We start from the raw sequence: 23,183 nt of genomic DNA, 5'->3' as shown, positions 1-23,183 counted from the left end.
TCAATAGCATAAGATCAAATCATGTCTGCTATTTAATCCCTTTGGGAGGCGGGTATCCAACATAAAAATCCACCGACTTTCATGATTAAGTAGCTTTCTCCTATAGTTGCCTCCTCTCAATGGTTTAAAAACCTTCTCTATACCCTTGAATTTAAAAGCTGTCAAATTGCCCTTGTGGACTGTGGCAAAATGTCTAGATACCGCAGAGATACCAATGGTATTAGCGTTCACTGAATCGGACATGTGCTTGCGTATACGTTTTTTAAGTGGCCCCACTGTACAGCCTACGTACTGAATCTGGCATTGTTCACACTCTATCAGATATACCACATGATCACTATTACAGTTAATGAAAGTATTAATGTTAAAGCTATTACCATTGTGGAAAGATACAAAGGTATCACTCTTGCTAACAAAACTGCAGCATTTACATTTAGCGGCACCGCACTTAAAAAAACCTTTGACTTCTAACCACGTGGTAGATCTGACAGGCCGTGTTGAGACAAATGTGCTAGGAGACAAAATACTCTGCAAAGTGGGAGCCTTTCTGGCAACAAATCTAACTGCATTCTTGCTCATGATTTCCTTCAATCTCAGATCTTGGTTCAACAGAGGTAAGTATTTTTTTATGATATTTTTTATACTGTCAAATTGATCACTGAATTGCGTAGAGAAGGTAATAAAACAATTATCGTTGTCCCTCTGTTTAGATTTGTCGGCAAAGAGGTCTACTCTATTTACTCTATCAACTATATGCTCTGCTCTGTCTAGTACCCACCCAGGATAATCTCGTGCTCGGAGTCTGTCTTTAACCCTTTGTGCCTCTTTTTTGTATGTATTTGGGCTGGAACTATTTCTCTTAGTACGGATCAATTCTCCCACTGGAATATTTCTCAGAACATGTTTAGGATGGCAGGAAGATGCATTCAGTGTGTTATTAGTGGCCAGAGGTTTCCTAAATGGAGAAATACATACTCTGTTATCTTTGATGGAGAACTCAATGTCCAAAAAATTAATTTTTGTTTTATGTAGATTGTGTGTGAATTTCAGATTGAACTCATTATTATCCAAACATGAAAACAATTCCTCAGCTCTGGATTCTGTGCTCCTCCATACGAGTAACATGTCATCTATGTATCTCCCCAGCCACAAAATATCACTAAAAAAAGGTGAATTAGTACTGTATAAAAACCTCTCTTCCCAAACCGCCATAACAATGTTAGCAAGGGAGGGTGAGAAAACCGCTCCCATGCTAACACCACTCCGCTGCAAAAAAAAACGTTTATCAAATGAAAAATAATTGTGACTGAGGAGATACTTGACCGCAATTAGCAAAAATTCGACAATAGAAGGGTTATAATTGCTGAAACTGTTCAAAAAATATTCCAAACAATTAATGGCTACATCATGAGGTATTGCCGGGTACAAACCAATAACATCTACTGTGATCCAGGTATATTCTTTTTTCCATTCCATATTATCAAAAAGGGAAATAATCGATTTGGAATCTCTAGTGTAGCTAGGGATGAGTCTGACCAGCGGCTGCAAATAATGGTCGACCCACTCACCCAGCTTTTCATTGAGACCCCCAATACCCGCTATTATGGGTCTAAGGGGAGGTGGAAATAACCCCTTATGTGTTTTAGGTAAGGAATGATACACCGGGACCACAGGATGATTCACAAATAAATAGTCTTTAAGTTTACCATCAATTGCATTAATAGTTAAACCCTCATTCAAAATAGACAATAACTCAGACTTATATTTTTCTGTAGGATCAGACATAAGTTCCAAATACATGTGATCGTTAGAAAGATCTATGAAATTCAATTTCTTATAAAGTCCAGAGTTCATAATGACCAAAGCCCCTCCTTTATCTGATTGTCTTATCATTAGATCTTTGTTGTTCCGTAAATCTTTTAGTGCTTTCCGCTCACTACTAGACAAATTATGAGACACATTTGTAATATTTGTAGTATGTCTCTCCAGCTCCAAAAGTTCAGATTCAATCAATTCCTGGAATGAATCCAGAATGTGCGGTCTTGATTACAATGGGTAGTCGGTGGATTTTTATGTTGGATATCCGCCTCCCAAAGGGATTAAATAGCAAACATGATTTGATCTTATGCTATTGAGGTTTTTGAAAAAAAGAGAGAAATTTAACTTCCTTTTTTTTTATTTTTTTTGGCTGACAACTGCGAGACTAATACAACAGGACTTTACACTTCCATTGTATGAGCGTGGTTGATTTGTTGTTGTAGATCTCAACACTGATATTTCTGTCGCTCATTAATATTGACATGTGTTCTGTTTGAGCCTTACATATACGGGTAGGCATCGGCTGACAACTGCGAGACATTATAATTTTTTTTTTTTTCTCTCTCTCTCTTCTTATACCTGTGGGCAATGTCCTTTTTATATATCTTGCTTCCTATAATGTGTTTTGACAAACGAATGTGATTATCTACATCTATAAAGTGGGGTTTTATTGTGTCTATTGATTTTCATGTCCATTTATGGGAAAAAAAAGAAAGAAAAAAAGATATGTATATTTATCTATATATAAGATTTTCATACCTAGATGTTAATTGATATATATATATATTTTTCTGTATTTTATCTGGATGGATACCTATGTAATTTAAGGTTAGATAAATACTTCATGGTCTTTTTGTACTTTTCTCTTGTGAATTTGTGATTTTACCTGAGCAGCGTATACTCCCCTATATAATGAATTTATTCAGAACATGTGAGTTACTTCGCTGCTCAGGAAAAACATTTATAAATATCCTCTTAATCTTGTACTGACTATGACCTGAGGAAGGCGTTCCGCCGAAACGCGTAGTAGTATACATCTGCCATGCATCAGTGTGAATAAGCCGGTGTCTTTACTTGAGAAATGGATATATATTTTTAATCGAGTTGATATAAATAAAGAAGCATTTTTATTTATCCCTTTGGAGTCCAGCTGGATTTTTCCACTGCTTTCTTCAATAATCTCAAAGGGTTTGTCCACTCCTGGTGAAATCTTTGGCAAACGGTGCAGCTTGCCAAAGCCTAAAGGTGTGTGTGATTTCAGCTCTGATTTTTGGTTCCAGCGGTCGTCATAAACCGCAACTATATAAAACACTGTGAGGTGCAGCTGAGACAGTAGTAGACAAATGAGCACAAGTTGCATGCTTGCAGTCATTTACCAAAAGATTTCATCAGGGGTTGATAACCCCTTTAAATCAGTGTATCAGTGGAGGTGCCAGCAGTATAACCCCATCGATCCGATATTAATGACCTATATTAGGGAGAGGTCACCAATATTACAGCCTGGGAAAACCCTTGTAAATAGATGAGATATTCCCTCTGAAAAGTCAATTTCAAAGGGAATATCTTGAAAGGCCGTCACAGATCCCTGGATAAGGGATGGTACACACACGAAGCTGAGGGCTGTTGCTGACTTGCACATGTCTGCAGAATTCAGAAAGCCCCATCTATCTAAGGTTAGCCTAATAGGCCGTTTAATAGCCCACTTCAGGAAACACTGCCTCTCAAATTAAAAAAGAAAAAGGTCACTAGGGTAAAAAATAGAGAAAATACCGTTAAACATTTTTGCCACTTTATTGCAGCATTAAATGGGGACTTTTTTTTGTTCTTTACAGAAACCAACTTACCTGTCTCTATGACACCACAGAAGATGACAATGACGACAAATGGTTTGTGGACAGAGTCTACATTAAACTAATAGGTACATATCAACAAATTCCTATATTTTCTCCACCATAATATTTGTGATACCTTAACTAAAAAGAATATATAATCAAAAACAAACAGAAATCTGAGTATATTGTATGAAATATTTTTTATTTTTCAAAATATTTTTTAAAAAACATTAGTTTAATCTACAACATTAAATAACACCAAGAAAAAAAGTCACTTGAAAAGACAAACATAGGGGGAAATTTTTTACCAAAATTTATTGGTAAGAGAAGTGAAGGGATATTGTACTCAAATTGTAAGATATGAGATATATCAAAAAATTGTATAAACCGAGCAACACCCCAACACTCTCCCCAATATTTAAATATATTGCACTAATGGAACCAATATATGTTTTATATATATATTGGTTCCATTAGTGCAATATATTTAAATATTGGGGAGAGTGTTGGGGTGTTGCTCGGTTTATACAATTGTATGGATTTATTAAGTCCCCAAATATCAAATACTATATAAATCTTACTCGGTCTTTCAATAAATATTCAAATAAATATCCAATTTCATAAATACAAATATTTCTTTAGAACTATTCTATCAATAATATATGAAGGGATAAATATTCAAATAAATGTTGATTACTATAAATTTATAAAAAAAGACTCAGCCGATTGATATATTGTGACTATGAGTGAATATCTTACAGATGAAAAATAGGTGATATAAATATGCCTACTGAGGCCAGATGTCCACCCATATAGCACCCATTTCCGACATCCTACAAACAGAGGCTCTATTTACTCATGTATAGATCATCCGTGCAATACTCACATAACACCAGGTCAGACAAACCCACCAAAACGCCTCTGTTTGTAGGATGTCAGAAATGGGTGCTATATGAGTGGACATGTAGCCTCAATAGGTATACAGTGGAACCTTGCTTAACGAGAACAATCCGTTCTGGGCCTGTGCTTGTTAACCAAGTTACTTGTTCAGCAAAGCAAGATTTCCCATAGGAAATCATTACAATGCAAACGATTTGTTCCACAACTTGTTAAATGTCCCATCCTGGTCCCCTATTGTGTCATTCCACACACGCACAAGCACGCACAAACACACAAACTCACACAAACACACAAGCACGCACGCACACGCACATATTATATGCTCACCTTACCTTCCGTTCCATCGCCGGTCTCCTGGGACTTGCTGTTCGCCGGTACGGGCTGTGTATCGCGTTACCATAACGACGAGGAAGGAACTTCCTAGCCAGAGCGCTGACGTCAAAGGCAGAGCCGCTTGCCTCTGATTGGCCAGCACGCTGCCTTTCAGTAGCGGTGACAGGAAGTTCCTGCCTCATTGCTATGGACGCCGATACACAGCCTGGAGTGGAGCGGAGCAGCGAACTACAGGACCCAGTAAGCCGGAGATGAAACGAAAGGTACACATATTATGTTATATTATATGCTCACCTTACCTTCCGTTCCATCCTAGGCCTCCTGGGTCTTGTAGTTCGCCGCAAGGATGTCGCGATGTACCCGGGAACTACAAGAATCATGAGACTGGCGGTGGAACGGATGGTAAGGTGAGCATAATACTGTATGTGTGTGCGTGCGTGTGTGTTTGTGCGTACATGTGTGTGTTTGTGTGGACTGCAAGTGCGAGTCAGAGCGCGGTGGATGTACGGAACCGGAAGTGTGTGCGGTGAGTATTTCGCTCTTACAGCAAAGCTTTCTCGTAAACAGAGTTACAAATTTACAGAAAGCTTTGCTTGTTAAGCGAAATTCTCATTAAGTGGGTTACTCGTTAAGCGAGGTTCCACTGTATTTATATCACCCATTTTTCATCTGTAAGATATTCACTCATAGTCACTATATATCAATCGGCTGAGTCTTTTATAAATTTATAGTAATCTAAATTTATTTCAATATTTATCCCTTCATATATTATTGATACAAATATTTCTTTAGAACTATTCTATTTATGAAATTGGATATTTATTTGAATATTTATTGAAAGACCGAGTAAGATTTATATAGTATTTGATATTTGGGGACTTAATAAATCCATTCAGTGGTTTTATATATATCTCGGTTCCATTAGTGCAATATATTTAAATATTGGGGAGAGTGTTGGGGTGTTGCTCGGTTTATACAATATTTTGATATTCTTATATCTTACAATTTGAGTACAATATCCCTTCACCTCTCTTACCAATAAATTATGGTCAAAAATTCCCCCTATGTTTGTTTTTTCAAGTGATTTTTTTCTTGGTGTTATTTAATGTTGTAGATTAAACTAATGTTTTTTGAAAAATATTTTGTAAAATAAAAAATAAATATTTGATATAATAATAATAATAATATTTATTAATTTATATAGTGCTGTTAATTCCACAGCACTTTACATACAATGGCAACACTGTCCCCATTGGGGCTCACAATCTAGGTTCCCTATCAGTACGTTTTTGAAGTGTGGGAGGAAACCAACGCAAACACGGGGAGAACATACAAACTCCATGCAGATGTTTTCCTTGGTGGGATTCGAACCTAGGACCCCAGCGCTGCAAGACTGCACTGCTAACCACTGAGCCACCGTGCCACCCAATAGTGATACAATATGCTCTGATTTCTGTTTGTTTTTGATTAAACTAATTCGTAAAAGTGGAGTTTATAGAGAATAAAAAAAAATAATGCTCCTTACCTCCTTGTTGAGACTCCCTTATGTCCCATATTAAGACTCTTCCATCATCGGATGAACTGGCAAACACATTATCATTCACTGGACTGACCGACAGCCCATACACGGCCTCTTCATGAGTGAATACATCCAGTGTTTCACCACTAAAAACCATATAAAAAATGGAAAAATAATGTTTATTCGGTTACGTATATTGATAATGAAGGGAATTTTGTTTACTTACCGTAAATTCCTTTTCTTCTAGCTCCAATTGGGAGACCCAGACAATTGGGTGTATAGCTTCTGCCTCCGGAGGCCACACAAAGTATTACACTTAAAAGTGTAAAGCCCCTCCCCTTCTGCCTATACACCCCCCGTGCATCACGGGCTCCTCAGTTTTGGTGCAAAAGCAAGAAGGAGGAAAAGTTATAAATTGGTTTAAAGTAAATTCAATCCGAAGGAATTTTCGGAGAACTGAAACCATTCAACATGAACAACATGTGTACACAAAGAACAACAGCCCGAAGGGAACAGGGGCGGGTGCTGGGTCTCCCAATTGGAGCTAGAAGAAAAGGAATTTACGGTAAGTAAACAAAATTCCCTTCTTCTTTGTCGCTCCATTGGGAGACCCAGACAATTGGGACGTCCAAAAGCAGTCCCTGGGTGGGTAAATAATAATACCTCGTAATAGAGCCGTAAAATGGCCCTTTCCTACAGGTGGGCAACCGCCGCCTGAAGGACTTGCCTACCTAGGCTGGCATCCGCCGAAGCATAGGTATGCACCTGATAGTGTTTCGTGAAAGTGTGCAGGCTCGACCAGGTAGCCGCCTGACACACCTGCTGAGCCGTAGCCTGGTGCCGCAATGCCCAGGACGCACCCACGGCTCTGGTAGAATGGGCTTTCAGCCCTGAGGGAACCGGAAGCCCAGAAGATCGGTAAGCTTCAAGAATTGGTTCCTTGATCCACCGAGCCAGGGTTGATTTGGAAGCTTGTGACCCTTTACGCTGGCCAGCGACAAGGACAAAGAGCGCATCCGAGCGGCGCAGGGGCGCCGTACGAGAAATGTAGAGTCTGAGTGCTCTCACCAGATCTAACGAGTGCAAATCCAAAGAGGGTAAGGAGATATCCTGATTGAGATGAAAGGGGGATACCACCTTAGGGAGAAATTCCGGTACCGGACGCAGAACCACCTTGTCCTGGTGAAACACCAGGAAAGGGGCTTTGCATGACAGCGCTGCTAGCTCAGACACTCTCCGAAGTGATGTGACTGCCACTAGGAAGGCCACTTTCTGCGAAAGGCGTGAGAGAGAAATATCCCTCATTGGCTCGAAAGGTGGCTTCTGAAGAGCCATCAGCACCCTGTTCAGATCCCAGGGTTCTAACGGCCGCTTGTAAGGAGGGACTATGTGACAAACCCCCTGCAGGAATGTGCGTACCTGTGGAAGTCTGGCCAGGCGCTTCTGAAAAAACACAGAGAGCGCTGAGACTTGTCCCTTAAGAGAGCCGAGCGACAACCCTTTTTCCAATCCGGATTGAAGGAAGGAAAGAAAAGTGGGCAAGGCAAATGGCCAGGGAGAAACACCCTGATCAGAGCACCAAGATAGGAATATCCTCCACGTCCTGTGGTAGATCTTGGCGGACGTTGGTTTCCTAGCCTGTCTCATAGTGGCAATGACCTCTTGAGATAACCCTGAAGACGCTAGGATCCAGGACTCAATGGCCACACAGTCAGGTTGAGGGCCGCAGAATTCAGATGGAAAAACGGCCCTTGAGACAGCAAGTCTGGTCGGTCTGGTAGTGCCCACGGTTGGCCCACCGTGAGATGCCACAGATCCGGGAACCACGACCTCCTCGGCCAGTCTGGCGCGCCGAGGATGGCGCGGCGGCAGTTGGACCTGATCTTGCGTAACACTCTGGGCAACAGTGCCAGAGGAGGAAACACATAAGGAAGTTGAAACTGCGACCAATCCTGAACTAAGGCGTCTGCCGCCAGAGCTCTGTGATCTAGAGACCGTGCCATGAATGTTGGGACCTTGTTGTTGTGCCGGGACGCCATTAGGTCGACGTCCGGCATCCCCCAGCGGCAACAGATCTCCTGAAACACGTCCGGGTGAAGGGACCATTCCCCTGCGTCCATGCCCTGGCGACTGAGAAAGTCTGCTTCCCAGTTTTCTACGCCCGGGATGTGAACTGCGGATATGGTGGAGGCCGTGGCTTCCACCCACATCAGAATCCGCCGGACTTCCTGGAAGGCTTGCCGACTGCGTGTTCCCCCTTGGTGGTTGATGTATGCCACCGCTGTGGAGTTGTCCGACTGAATTCGGATCTGCTTGCCTTCCAGCCACGGCTGGAACGCCTTTAGGGCAAGATACACTGCCCTTATCTCCAGAACATTGATCTGAAGAGAGGACTCTGTCGGAGTCCAGGTTCCCTGAGCCCTGTGGTGGAGAAAGACCGCTCCCCACCCTGACAGGCTCGCGTCCGTCGTGACCACAGCCCATGATGGGGGAAGGAAGGATTTCCCCTTCGACAGAGAAGTGGGGAGAAGCCACCACTGAAGGGAAGCCTTGGCTGCCCGTGAAAGGGAGACGTTCCTGTCGAGGGACGTCGACTTCCTGTCCCATTTGCGGAGAATGTCCCATTGAAGTGGACGAAGATGAAACTGCGCAAAAGGAACTGCCTCCATTGCTGCTACCATCTTCCCTAGGAAGTGCATGAGGCGCCTCAGGGGGTGTGACTGGCCTTGAAGGAGAGATTGCACCCCTGTTTGTAGTGAACGCTGCTTGTCCAGCGGAAGCTTCACTATCGCTGAGAGAGTATGAAACTCCATGCCAAGATATGTCAGTGATTGGGCCGGTGTCAGATTTGACTTTGGAAAATTGATGATCCACCCGAAACTCTGGAGAGTCTCCAGAGCGACGTCCAGGCTGCGTTGGCATGCCACTTGAGAGGGTGCCTTGACCAGCAGATCGTCTAAGTAAGGGATTACCGAGTGTCCCTGAGAGTGAAGGACTGCTACCACTGCTGCCATGACCTTGGTGAAGACCCGTGGTGCTGTCGCCAGGCCGAAAGGCAGTGCCACGAAGTGAAGGTGTTCGTCCCCTATGGCGAAACGCAGGAAGCACTGATGCTCTGGTGCAATCGGTACGTGGAGATAAGCATCTTTGATGTCGATTGATGCCAGGAAGTCTCCTTGGGACATTGAGGCGATGACGGAGCGGAGCGATTCCATCCGGAACCGCCTGGTTTTTACGTGTTTGTTGAGCAGTTTTAGGTCCAGAACAGGCCGGAAGGATCCGTCCTTTTTCGGTACCACAAACAAGTTGGAGTAAAAACCGTGACCCTGTTGCTGAAGAGGAACAGGGATCACCACTCCTTCCGCCTTCAGAGTGCACACCGCCTGAAGAAGAGCATCGGCTCTCTCGGGGGGCGGAGATGTTCTGAAAAATCGAGTCGGAGGACGAGAGCTGAACTCTATCCTGTAACCGTGGGATAGAATGTCTCTCACCCATCGGTCTTTGACCTGTGGCAGCCAGGTGTCGCAAAAGCGGGAAAGCCTGCCACCGACCGAGGATGCGGTGTGAGGAGGCCGAAAGTCATGAGGCCGCCTTGGGAGCGGTTCCTCCGGCGGTCTTTTTAGGACGTGACTTAGACCGCCATGAATCGGAGTTCCTCTGATCCTTTTGAGGCCTTTTGGACGAGGAGAACTGAGACCTTCCCGCGGGCCGAAAGGACCGAAACCTCGATTGTACCTTCCGTGGTTGAGGTCTGTTTGGTTTGGACTGGGGTAAGGATGAGTCCTTTCCCTTGGATTGTTTAATGATTTCGTCCAATCGTTCACCAAACAGGCGGTCGCCAGAAAATGGCAAACCGGTTAAGAACTTTTTGGAAGCGGAGTCTGCCTTCCATTCACGTAAGCACATGGCCCTGCGGACTGCCACCGAATTGGCGGATGCTACCGCCGTATGGCTCGTAGAGTCCAGGACAGCATTAATGGCGTAGGACGCAAACGCCGACGCCTGAGAGGTTAAGGACACCACTTGCGGAGCAGATGTACGTGTGACTGCATTAATCTGCGCATGACAAGCTGAGATAGCTTGGAGTGCCCAGACGGCTGCGAATGCTGGAGCAAAAGACGCGCCGATAGCTTCATAGATGGATTTCAACCATAGTTCCATCTGTCTGTCAGTGGCATCTTTGAGTGAAGCCCCATCTTCCACTGCAACTATGGATCTAGCCGCCAGTCTGGAGACAGGAGGATCCACCTTAGGACACTGAGCCCAGCCCTTGACAACGTCAGGGGGGAAGGGATAACGTGTATCCTTAAGGCGCTTGGAAAAACGCTTATCTGGACAAGCTCGGTGTTTCTGGACTGCCTCTCTGAAGTCGGAGTGATCCAGAAACATACTCAATGGACGCTTGGGAGATCTGAAACGGAATTTCTCCTGCTGAGAAGCTGACTCCTCAATTGTAGGAGCTGGTGGAGAAATATCCAACACCTGATTGATGGTTGCTATAAGGTCATTCACTATGGCGTCACCATCAGGTGTATCCAGGTTGAGCGCGGTCTCAGGGTCAGAATCCAAATCTGCTACCTCCGCATCATCATCCAGAGAGTCCTCCTGCTGAGACCCTGAACAATGTGATGAAGTCGAGGGAATTTCCCAGCGACCCCGCTTAGGCGGCCTGGGACTGCGGTCCATGTCAGAGACCTCACCCTGGGACCCATGGTTCACCCCAGGAGCACTTTGCAGGTCCAAATGAGGGGGGCCTGGGGTCAATGATTGAACAGTGCCCGGGGCCTGAGTTACCGGTCTGGACTGTAAGGCTTCTAGTATCCTAGCAGACCATTTATCCATAGTCTCAGACAGTTTGTCAGCGAATACTGCAAACTCCGTCCCTGTCACCTGGACAGTGGTAGCAGGTGGTTCCACCTGGGCCACCAGTAGCAGAGGCTCCGGCTGAGTAAGTGCCACAGGGGCCGAGCATTGCACACAATGAGGGTCAGTGGAACCTGCCGGTAGTATAGCCGCACATGAGGTACAGGTTGCAAAGTAAGCCTGTGCTTTGGCACCCTTGCTATTTGCGAACGACATGCTGTTGTCTCCTCTGAGTACAATCCAGGAGGGTATATAGCCAAAAATCAACAGTGCGACCGTACAGTGTAGATGTATAGCATATAAGCATATATATATATGTACACTCCGGCACTCAGTGGGCCCAGCACCTCAGGTGCTGCTTACCGACCGCTCAAAGCGGTTGTGTGATCACCAGCTTCCCTGCCTGGGCCTCCCAGAGCTTTCTCTCCTCTCCAGCGTCAGAAGAGCTGACAGGAATGGCTGCCGGCGTTCTGTGGGGAGGAGGGGGCCGAGGGCGTGCCCTAGAAAGTGCGGGAATCTGGAGCCCCACTGAGCTGAATGAGGGGGGAGGAGGATACAGAGTATGCTCCAGCCCTCAGCGCTGACGTTCTGTGCAGCGTCCCGCCCTTCCCCTGACTGACAGGCCTGGGGGCGGGAATATGCGCTACTAGGCCGCAAAAGCCGGGGACTAAAGTTATAAGCGCGGCCGGCATATAAGCGCGGCCGGCGCGGTAGTCCCCGGCGCACTAACACACCCAGCCGTGCTGCAGTGTATATGGTACCAGCGCTCCATGCGCGGTCCCCACGGGGACACAGAGTACCTCACAGCGCGGCCTTGCGCGGTAGTCCCCGTCGCACTAACACACCCAGCAGTGCTGCAGTGTATATGGCACCAGCGCTCCATGCGCGGTCCCCACGGGGACACAGAGTACCTCACAGTAGCAGGGCCTTGTCCCTGACGATACTCGGCTCCTGTCCAGCAGATTCCCCAGGGGCTGCGGAGGGAGCACGGCCTCAGTGCCTGGAGACCGAATAGGATCCCACTTCACCCAGAGCCCATTAAGGGATGGGGAAGGAAAACAGCATGTGGCTCCTGCCTATGTACCCGCAATGGGTACCTCAACCTTAACAGCACCGCCGACCAGAGTGGGGTGAGAAGGGAGCATGCTGGGGGCCCTATATGGGCCCTCTTTTCTTCCATCCGACATAGTCAGCAGCTGCTACTGACTAAGATGTGGAGCTATGCGTGGATGTCAGCCTCCTTCGCACAAAGCATAAAAACTGAGGAGCCCGTGATGCACGGGGGGTGTATAGGCAGAAGGGGAGGGGCTTTACACTTTTAAGTGTAATACTTTGTGTGGCCTCCGGAGGCAGAAGCTATACACCCAATTGTCTGGGTCTCCCAATGGAGCGACAAAGAAAGCTGCTTATATTGTGAAGGACGCCTACCTCTCTACATCATGGAGAATCACCTGTTCATCATTTCCTGCAAAGCAATTAAAACAGTTTTAGGAATTTGTCAATACATTAATAAAAATGTAAGTATTCAGAATGATCATAGTGTATTCTAATTACACCAAACTGCGGAGCGGAGCGAACCATCTCTAAAGGGAAGACTTAGGTTTTCATTATCTGGTAGCCTGATGGATGACTTTGGGATTTGCTGATGTCAGAGAATGGTCACCATTTTGAGATTTTCCTGGTCGTGATTAAGAGCTTTAACAGCTCGAAACGCGTAGATCTGGTCTATATATCTTTTTACAATTATCTAATATATAAAGCTCAGTGTATGTATGGGTGTATGTATGTGTGTGTGTGTGTGTGTGTGTGTGTGTGTGTGTGTGTGTGTGTGTGTGTGTCCGCTAAAGGAATTTGCACCGTCACATTTACAATCACGAAATTTTGCACAGACGCCTCATGTGACCCAGGGAACGTCATAGACTATGTTTTGACGGGAAAACTTAACCCTGCACTTTACAGTTACTCTCCAAAATCCTGCCTCCATTAAACTGAATAGAGGTGGGAGCTACAGGCTATTAATGGCAACTGTCAGTGGTTGCTATAGGAACAAAATAAACTGTTAGTATAAGAAGCATATGTGTGAGGTAATAAGATGTCGGTGGGGAGACGGATAGAGAGAGACAGACAGAGACAGACCGGGCAAAGAGACAGACCGGGCAAAGAGACAGACCGGGCAAAGAGACAGACCGGGCAAAGAGACAGACCGGGCAAAGAGACAGACCAGGCAAAGAGACAGACCGGGCAAAGAGACAGACCGGGCAAAGAGACAGACCGGGCAAAGAGACAGACCGGGCAAAGAGACAGACCGGGCAAAGAGACAGACCGGGCAAAGAGACAGACCGGGCAAAGAGACAGACCGGGCAAAGAGACAGACCGGGCAAAGAGACAGACCGGGCAAAGAAACAGACAGACTGATACAAATACAGACAGGGAGAAAGAAACAGACAAAGAAAGACACAGACAGCGACACAGACAGAGACTGGCAGAGAGACAGCTACTATTGCGGGAAACGCCCGTGTACAACAACTAGTTTTAAATAAATGTGATGTATTAATTTTGGATCCTTCTTTAATTCGCGGGTGCTGGACATGTACCCTCCTTTTCTACATTGTCTATATTGCCCTGCAGATGTCAATTACATTCATAGGAAGGGAGACTGAAGACAGCACAGATTTGTCACAGGAACGGCGTGACAAAACAATGTCACGCCATCTCTGGGAGAGCCAGTGCCGACACTGCTGGAACAATGTCAGCAACGTAGGGGAATATAGACATTATTATTCTACAGGAGGTATATAGGGATTGAAAAAGGGGTTGTCCGAGTCATGGACAACCCCTTTAAAAATGTTATTCGTTTTGGGCAAGTTACTTCACGGTGTCAAAATTCACAGGGTGTTGAAACAAGGATCATGTTAGGATTGCCTGAGTGGCGGGTTTCCAGTCGGGAGCAAACGGCCTCATAAATTCCTAAGGATGGGTGCACATGATCAGGATACCTCTACTGTGGAGCTGTGTGTTCTCCGTAGAAGAGCATGACCACGATCAGTGTTTGGGGCGCTGCAGACTTTCTCATGGAAAACACTCGCATCTCTGCAGCATAAATTGGCACGTTAAGGCTCGGAAAGCCAAGCCGCATGTCAGTTTATGCTGCAGAGTAAAGAAGCACAGTGGGCATGAGATTTCTTGAAGTCCCATCCATTGTGCTTGTACTGTACAATGTAGCGATTTGGATGCAGCAGAAACACGCAACATCCAAAACACTGCTATTAATTATCGTGGGCCCATACCATAAGAAGCAGTTAGCTTAGGTGAGGAGACTCGTTAGTTGGGCCAGGAATTGTGATCATCCTTCATTGACGCATGGATTTGGCCTTAAAGGGGTTGTCCGGGATTGTTATATTGATGGCTTATCTGTAAGCAAGACAATCAATATCTGATCAGGTGTTCCTGCTGCTGGCCAGGAGGGCTCACTTTGAGCTGTGTGGTTCCACTGTACAGTTGATGTGACTGGTACTGCAATCACCCCTGCTCAAATGAATAGGCGTGGGTGTGCAGTACCCAGCTGCAGCCACTATATAGTTGACGGAGCAACCTAGTACTCCTAGCCGGCATCAGCTGATCGGCGAGGTACCAAGTGTCGCACCCCCACTGATCAGATCAGGATAGACTATTAATATAATATTTTACCATTCTGGGACATTGGTAAAAAAAAAGTTATATCAAACAAACCTGTAACACCTGCCTGGATCCACAGACTCGGATGGGCTGTAATGGACAGGATAGAGGGAAGCCACTCACCAAGCAGGACCCCCAGAACCCTGAAACACTATATAGGGATTTGGAATTACACAGGGCCCTGGAAATCACTACCCTTGGAAGGCTGCAGTCTGAGAGAGTAGTCGTCAGGCAGGGTCAAACCAGGAATTGCGGCACAAGGACAGAATCAGCAGGCAAGGATGTAATCAGAAACAAGTAGAGGTCAAAACCGGATCGGGCAGCGAGGCACAAAAACAGCAGGCAGGAGGGTAGTCAGGAAACAAGCAGAAGTCAGAAAACGAAATCACAGAACAGGACGAAACAGGAGCCAGAATTTTCAGAACTATCTCTAGCAGAGGTCAGCAGACAGGAGGGGCATTAAAAAGGGTGTGGTGTCTTCCCATAGGCTGTAGCTGAATGATGGTACTTCAGCTGGGAGACACCCGTCACCTACTGCAGATCCCCAGGAAACCCAGACCAGTGGATGAGCAGAGCCTGCGCCCACCGGCGCCGCTGGCATCGACTCCTCCCCCATCACCAGCACTATCCACGGCAAGAACACGGCGTCACCAGGCGATCGGAGCAGAAGTCGATGGAGCGGACTCCGGTGGTGACGTAACAAAACCCCTGTAAGAGCTTACCTCCGGAAAACACCTTGGTATTGCAGCTATTGAACGCCAAGCAAAATATGTTTGAATGATGCTCCCCTTTAAGCTGAATGGGCTTCGCCTTGGATTGGATGGCTTTTTCCATGTGCCACAGCAACACACGGCGGTCGTCTCCTCCTGTAATAAGAAAGGCAAATCATATGCGATGTTAAGGCACAAACATCTATAAGCGCTGACACACGATCTCCCCCTGCATCATACAAAATCCTTACACACTGAATGACCGCTCAGATGTGGGATTTTGAAGCAGAAATAAGAAAACGTTTCAAACACTTTATATATTTGCAAAAACAGAAGAAAACGAGTATAAAGTGCAAAAATATGTTTTATTTGAACAATAAGGTGACAATAAAAAATACCAATGGTACAGAAACAAGAGAAGATAGAAACCAGAGGCAAAGGGAGGACTATAAACACTGGCAGTGTAAAACACCAGAGCATCAGTTCACATTAAATGGGTATTGCACATTAGACCATCATAAGCACATTGCAAATAAATAAGAGGCGTGCATAAAGAGTATCCTATACAGAATAAGTGCCAAGGTGATGGATAATATAGTGGTGGTCCCTGGAAAAGTAAGTAAACACATGTGCCACAATTGCATCATGGATGCAATAATACATACCAATGTGGAGTGGCACAGAGGTAAACCAGGGACCGACCGCACTATGTTACAAGGATCCCACCGCCCGACTCCCCTACGTACGTTTCATACTGTTTGTAAACTGGATGGCTTCATCAGGGGGAAGAAATAGACCGAGGTCATTTACTGTTCCAGGGACCACCACTACATTATACATAACCCTGGCACTTATTCTATATGGGATACTCTTTATGCACGCCTCTTATTTATTTGCAATGTGCTTATGATGGTCTAATGTGCAATACCCATTTAATGTGAACTGATGCTCTGGTGTTTTACATTGCCGGTGTTTACAGTCCTCCCTTTACCTCTGGTTTCTATCTTCTCTTTTTTCTGTACCATTGGTATTTTTTATTGTTACCTTATTGTTCAAATAAAACATATTTTTGCACTTTATACTAGTTTTCTCCTGTTTTTGCATGCTTATTGAGTATGTGCACGCCCCTCTCATTACACATGGTGTATGATGGGGTGAATTGTTCTAAATCCTGATGGCTCTTTATACACTTGGTATATTAGACCCCCGCCTCACAATTAATAAAATGTAGTATAATATTCTGAAATAGCAGTCAGAAGCTTTACGAGATGGTTACAGCATTTTTCAGGGGCTTAAACTACATTTACACAAGCTTATTTTCTGTCCTGCTGCGCAAATTTACACCACAAACCCGTTGCAATACCACCTTGCCCGAATGTGCATTTTTATAAAGTTACTATGGTCGTCTTAGATTAGGGGTCTCAAACACGTGGCTCGTGTGCTACATGTGGCCCTTGAAGATGCGGTCTGTGGCTTGCAAAGCATCATTGGAACAGAAGAGAGCAAGCCAAAAAGGTGGAGCACGCCGACGCTTCCTAATCATATCATGCTGGAGCATCGTGTGTCAAAGCAGCAGTGTTGCTTTCCTGCCCATGCCGCTGGATCACTGGTGGAAGGGGAAACCCGGAAGAGAGCACTTTTTTTTAACCCCTTCCTTACGTCTCCCATACATGTACGGCCCAGTAGGAGGTGACTCCACCGCAAACTGCATTATAAGTGCCCACAAGTAGAGCTGGCACCATCAGCAGGCGAGATGTACAGAGGCATGCAAAAGTTTGGGCACCCCACCAGTTCAAAATGACTGTACAGTTAAGCAAGTTGAAGATGACCTGATCTGTAAACGGCATAAAGTTAAAGATGACACAATTCCTTGTATTTTAGAAAAAAAAACATTTTTTGCATTTTTAAGTTAACAAAAAAGGATAAAGGGCCGCTGCAAAAGTATGAACACCCTGCATGGTTAGGCTACGTTCACACATCAGTTTTTTTTCCATCAGGCACAATCCGGGATAAAACTGATCCGGCGCCGGATCAGTTTTATCTCCATTGATTTGTATTAGCGCCGGATTGTGCCTGATGGCATTGTGTTGCATCCGGCTTTTGACGGATCTGGCGTAATTACTCAATGCGGCGGCCGGATGGAACGTCTCATTGAACGTTTTTTGTCTGTGGAAAAAAAAACGGCGTGATACGGCGTGATTTACAATAGAAGCCTATCGACGCTGGATCCGTCAAAAAGTGGCTAAGGCCGCCGGATCCGTTTTTTTAAACTGAACATGCTCCAATTTATTGAGAAAAAAACGGATCCAGCAAAAAAAAAAAAAAACAGATGAAATGGATGCAAAAAAACGGATGTGCCATATCCGTTTTTTGACAGATCAGGTATACCGGATCCATAAAAAAAAAAGGATCCGGCGCATCCGTTTTTGCATATTCTGCGCCGGATCCGTTTCATCAGGCACACGCCGGATTGTGCTTGATGCCAAAAAACTGATGTGTGAACGTAGCCTAAGTGCCTAGCAGGACACCCCTTTGGCAAGTATCACAGCTTGTAAACGCTTTTTGTAGCAGCTAAGGGTACAGATGAGCGAACCGAAACGAAAGTTCAGGGTTCATACTAAACACTTAAAAAAAAAAAAATCAGTGTCTGAGTTCGGATGCTTTACGTATGCTGACCACTCAATCGAGCCTCGCTGTGCTCAGGTACGCCCGGTACTCGGCCTACTGCGGGACGCTAGCAGTCTATGAATGGCTCTCACTGGGGGTAAAAATGTTTTCGGATGTAGTGTGTACAAAAAAAATCAAAACAAAAAACCAGGCCCTTCCTCCCCTGGAAGTGATTTGTTTACGGCTTGCGATGAACTGCCCAATCAGTGATTTCCATTGAGCTTCAGGCCATGTCAAGGTCCAAAACGAAACTTTATCTAAAAGTCCGGCTGAACCCGGCAAACTTTAACAAGTTCGCTCATCTCTAGCAAAGAATCTTTCAATTCTTATTTGAGGGGTTTTCATCCTTTTTTCCTTGGAAAAGTCTCCCAGTTGTGCGAGATTCCTGGCTCGTCTTGCATTTACTGCTCTTTTGAGGTCTCGCCAAAAATTTTCAATAATGTTCAGATCAGGAGCCTGTGAAAACCATTGTAAAACCTTCAGCTTACTCTTATGAGATCCTTTGATGTGTGCATCATTATCCATTTGTAGAAGCCATCATCTTTCCACTTCTTTTCAATTTCAGCTTTTTTACATATGGTGTTATGTTTGCATCAAGAATTTGGTGAAATTTCATTGAATATATTCTTCCCTCTACCTGTGAGCTGTTCCCCGTGCCACTGGCAGAATCACAACCTCAAAACATGATTGATCAACTCCCATGCTTAATGGTTGGTGAGATATTCTTTTCCTGAAATTCTGTGCCTTTTTCTCCACACATACCTTTGCTCATTGTGGCCAAAGAGTTCTATTTTACCCTTATCGGTCCATAGGACTTGTCTCCAAAATGCATGAGGCTTTTTTTTGTAGATGTTCTTTTGCATACTTCTGACGCTGTGTTTTATGGTGAGGAAGCAGGAGAGGTTTTCTTTTGAGGACTCATCCAGGAAAGGGAACCAATCACCAGGATTGTTGTATATAACCTAAAGCCAGTGCTATACTGGTACTATCAGGCTGAGTCTATACATACCTGTAGTGGTCAGCTCAGATGTTTAGGTTTAGAAATCCAAGAAAGTAAAGTTTATAAAATCGGCAGCTTCTTGAGTGACAGCAGCTGAGGATCAGATAATCTCTGGGGGGTATTCATACTTATCCCCTCCCCATTAGAATTAGCATAAGTATTATACAATCAATGTAACTTTTCACTTCCAGGACCTGGGGTGATGTCATACTCATGTGACCAGAAGATGTGGGGCCTCAGCCAATAGGAAAATGTTGCTTCATGGTATCAGCTTTGTTGGCTGAGGCCCCACCCCTTTTAGTCACTTGGGTATAACCTCACCACAGGTCCTGGAAGTGAAAAGTTACATAGACTGTATAAGACTTATGCTAGTTATAACAGGGGGAGGGGATAAGTATAATAATAATATTTATTAATTTATATAGCGCTATTAATTCCACAGCGCTTTACATACATCAGCAATACGGTCTCACTGGGGCTCACAATCTAAGGTCCCTATCAGTATATTTTTGAATTGTGGGAGGAAACCGGAGAACCCAGAGGAAACTCACGCAAACACGGGGAGAACATACAAACTCCTTGCAGATGGTGTCCTTGGTGGGATTTGAACCAAGGACCCCAGCGCTGCAAGACTGCAATGCTAACCACTGAGCCACCGTGCCGCCCGCAAGTATGAATTCCCCTCCAGCTATTATCTGATCCTCAGCTGCTGTCACTCAAGCAACTGCCGATTTTATAAACTTTACTTTCTTGGATTTCAAAACCTAAACATCTGAGGTGACCACTAAAGGTATGTATAGAACCAGCCTGATAGTGCCAGTATAGCATTGGCTTTAGGTTATATATGAAAAGCCTAATGATTGGTTCCCTTGAAAGCCATATTTATGCAGGTGTCTCTGAACAGTAGAACAATGTAGAACAACTCCAGATTTTGCTAAATCTTCCTGAAGGTCTTTTGTAGTCAGGCAGGGGGTTCTGATTTGCCTCTCTAGCAATCCTAAGAGCAGCATTCACAGTAATTTTGCTTGGCCTGTTCCTGGTACCTGCCATTTCTTAATTACATTTCGAACTGAGGAAAGGGAAACTTAAAAACACTTTGCACAAATCTCCCAAGGGTATCCAAACTTTTGCATACGCCCAGTTTCCCTTTTGTAATTTTTTAAAATGTAAAAAAGATTAAAATATTTTTTTTTTGTATAAAATACAAAAGAAAACATCATTTTATCTTCAACTTGCTTAACTGTTCAAACTAACAGTAATTTTGACCAGGGGTGTCCAAACTTTTGCATGCCAGTGTATATCATAGCTGACACCCTGGTGCCAATACCAACTGTAGCCATTTAACAAATTACATATAGGAACTAAAGGAAAAAAAATATTGTACAAATTAAAAACCATCTTCAAAATGAAATCCGAATGAAAAAATATTTCGCCAATAAAACCACTGTTTTATGTAAAAATGACCCAAGGTATAAAACTACCACTGCCCATAAAAAAATAAATACAAAACACGGGAAAATTTATTGGAGGCATACCAGCACAACATGGAGGGACAGATTAACTAATCCTGTGTAACAGACTGTGTAAACTTAAGTAGACAGGCTTAAAGGGGCTGTCCACTACTGGTCCACTCCAAGCCTTTTTTAACAGCTGCTGTTTGGTGCAGAAAGTAAAAAAACAAAACAAAAAAACCCAACAAAAAACAAAACAGCATATATATCTTTGGGACCAGAGCCAATGTCCCCACTCTTTCAACCTCTCTATGGCCTCTTCTTATGGTTATGTGACCGCTGCAGCCAATCACCACCTGCTGATTGGCAGCAGATTTCTCTATTATGTCAGACACATACTGGCCACATATCAGGCTACAGATACAATGTGCAAGTTCCCTTTAATAGATGTCATTGCCGATGTGCCTGCACATCAGCTCACATCAGTGGTCCGCAACATGTTTGCAGGAAAACAATGGGTGACCAAGGCAGCCAATCGGCTTCTGGATGCCCTATCAATGGCATTTTGGTACTCCTGTGAAGCTCAGCTGCATGCCGAGCATCAGGAGACCTCAATTTTCACTACATACTACAATACAGGGGTATTGCTGTATACATTATATGGGATCCGCCTTATATTCCCTTTTTTTTTCCCATTCCTTCTTTACTTAAGGTAAAAATTCTCCCTTTTACTACTTATCGTTCCCACCTTTTTTCCTTGAGCTTTCCCAGGTTTGCCTGAATAAAGTTGTTCATACCTAATTTATCCTCCCTACCCCTCCTTCCTTACCCCCTATATAGACACTAAATGGTTAATGTAAGTATACGTATTCATAACGTAGTCAAACAAATTCATTAATGAAATGAATTCTGTTTTATTTGTTCAAATTTAAAACACAATAAAAATGATTGAAAATCAGTATATGGGATCCGACGATTGCAGGCTCAAGACAACCTAACCAGACTATAAAACAAAGTAAAAAAAAAAAGTTTTTTTTAATACAACATGAAAAAAATTCTAATCAACAGTTTTTCATCATTAAAAAAAAATAAAAAAAAAACACATTTGGTATTGTCAAAGCCATAAAAGCGTGGTCTACAAGTATATAAAATTAATTAACCCACGTGGTAAATCATGTAAAGAAAAAAGTCAAATCACCATGATCGTGGTTTTTTGGTCACTACACCACTCTATAAAGTCTAATTAAATAATGATAAAAACTATATACATATATATATACATACATATACACACACACATATATACACACACACACACACAGTCTTGCGAAAGTATTCGCCCACTTGAGTTTGTCAACCTTTACCCACATTTCAGGCTTCAAACATGAAGATAAAAAAAAAATAAATTAATGGTGAAGAATCAACGAGTGGGACACAATTGTGAAGTTAAATGAAATTTTTTGCTTATTTTAAGCCTTTTTTAAAAAAAAAAAAAAACAACAACAAAAAAAAACAAAAACGTAAAGTGGGGCGTGCAATATTATTCATCCCCTTTACTTTCAGTGCAGAAAACTTACTCCAGGAGTTAATTGAGTATCTCTGAATGATCCAATGTTGTCCTAATTGACTGATGATGATAAATATAAGCCCCTGTGTGTAATCAAGTCTCTGTATAAATGCCCCTGCTCTGTGATAGTCTCAGGGTTCTGTTTAAAGTGCAGAAAGCATCATGAAGACCAAGGAACGCAACAGGCAGGTCCGTGATACTGTTGTGGAGAAGTTTAAAGCCGGATTTGGTTACAAAAATATTTCCCAAACTTTAAACATCCCAAGAAGCACTGTGCAAGCGATCATATTGAAATGGAAGGAGAATCATACCACTGCAAATCTACTAAGACCCGGCCGTCCATCCACACTTTCATCTCATACAAAAAGACTGATCAGAGATGCAGCCAAGAGGTCCATGATCACTCTGGATGACCTGCAGAGATCTACAGCTGAGGTGGGAGAGTCTGTCCATAGGACAACAATCAGTCGTACACTGCACAAATCCGGCCTTTAACCTCATAACGACGGCCGTACGACTTAAAGCGGCGGCAAAACAGGGTACTTATTCTGTTCCGCCGCTTTAAAGCGGCGGCCCGAAAAAACCCTCTAGCGCCCCCCAGCGACCGAAAATCTCGGGGGTTTCAGCTACCGGGGGTAGCTGAGACCCCCCAGATTATGAATCGGGGTGTTTTTTATGCACCCCGTTAATGCGATCGCCGGTATACACCGTATACCGGCGACAACATGAAAAAAAAAAAAATTGCTGGTAAAATTTATTTATTTCTCATCTGACGTGATCAAACATGTCAGATGAGAAATAAATGTTAGCCCTTAGTGCCCCCAAGGCCCCCCGGTACCGGAGAAAGC

At 44.1% G+C, this 23,183-nt stretch overlaps 1 protein-coding gene across 1 annotated transcript in view; it reads right to left on the bottom strand.

Moving 5' to 3' along the window:
* DCAF5 (DDB1 and CUL4 associated factor 5) overlaps positions 1-23,183 on the bottom strand; it is a 133,158-nt gene that overhangs the window by 85,415 nt on the left and 24,560 nt on the right. Inside the window, exons 2-4 of the mRNA XM_075329842.1 lie at positions 15,663-15,806; positions 12,694-12,730; positions 6,409-6,548 (exon numbers count right to left, since the gene is read on the bottom strand). Of these exons, the coding sequence (XP_075185957.1) occupies positions 6,409-6,548; positions 12,694-12,730; positions 15,663-15,806 (321 nt within the window). The remainder of the gene's footprint in view (positions 1-6,408; positions 6,549-12,693; positions 12,731-15,662; positions 15,807-23,183) is intronic.

The sequence above is a fragment of the Anomaloglossus baeobatrachus genome, chromosome 12 (assembly GCF_048569485.1).
Source record: "Anomaloglossus baeobatrachus isolate aAnoBae1 chromosome 12, aAnoBae1.hap1, whole genome shotgun sequence".
Taxonomy (NCBI): domain Eukaryota; kingdom Metazoa; phylum Chordata; class Amphibia; order Anura; family Aromobatidae; genus Anomaloglossus; species Anomaloglossus baeobatrachus.
The sequence above is the reverse complement of the archived record's forward strand: the minus strand, read 5'-3'. Positions and strand labels throughout refer to the sequence as shown.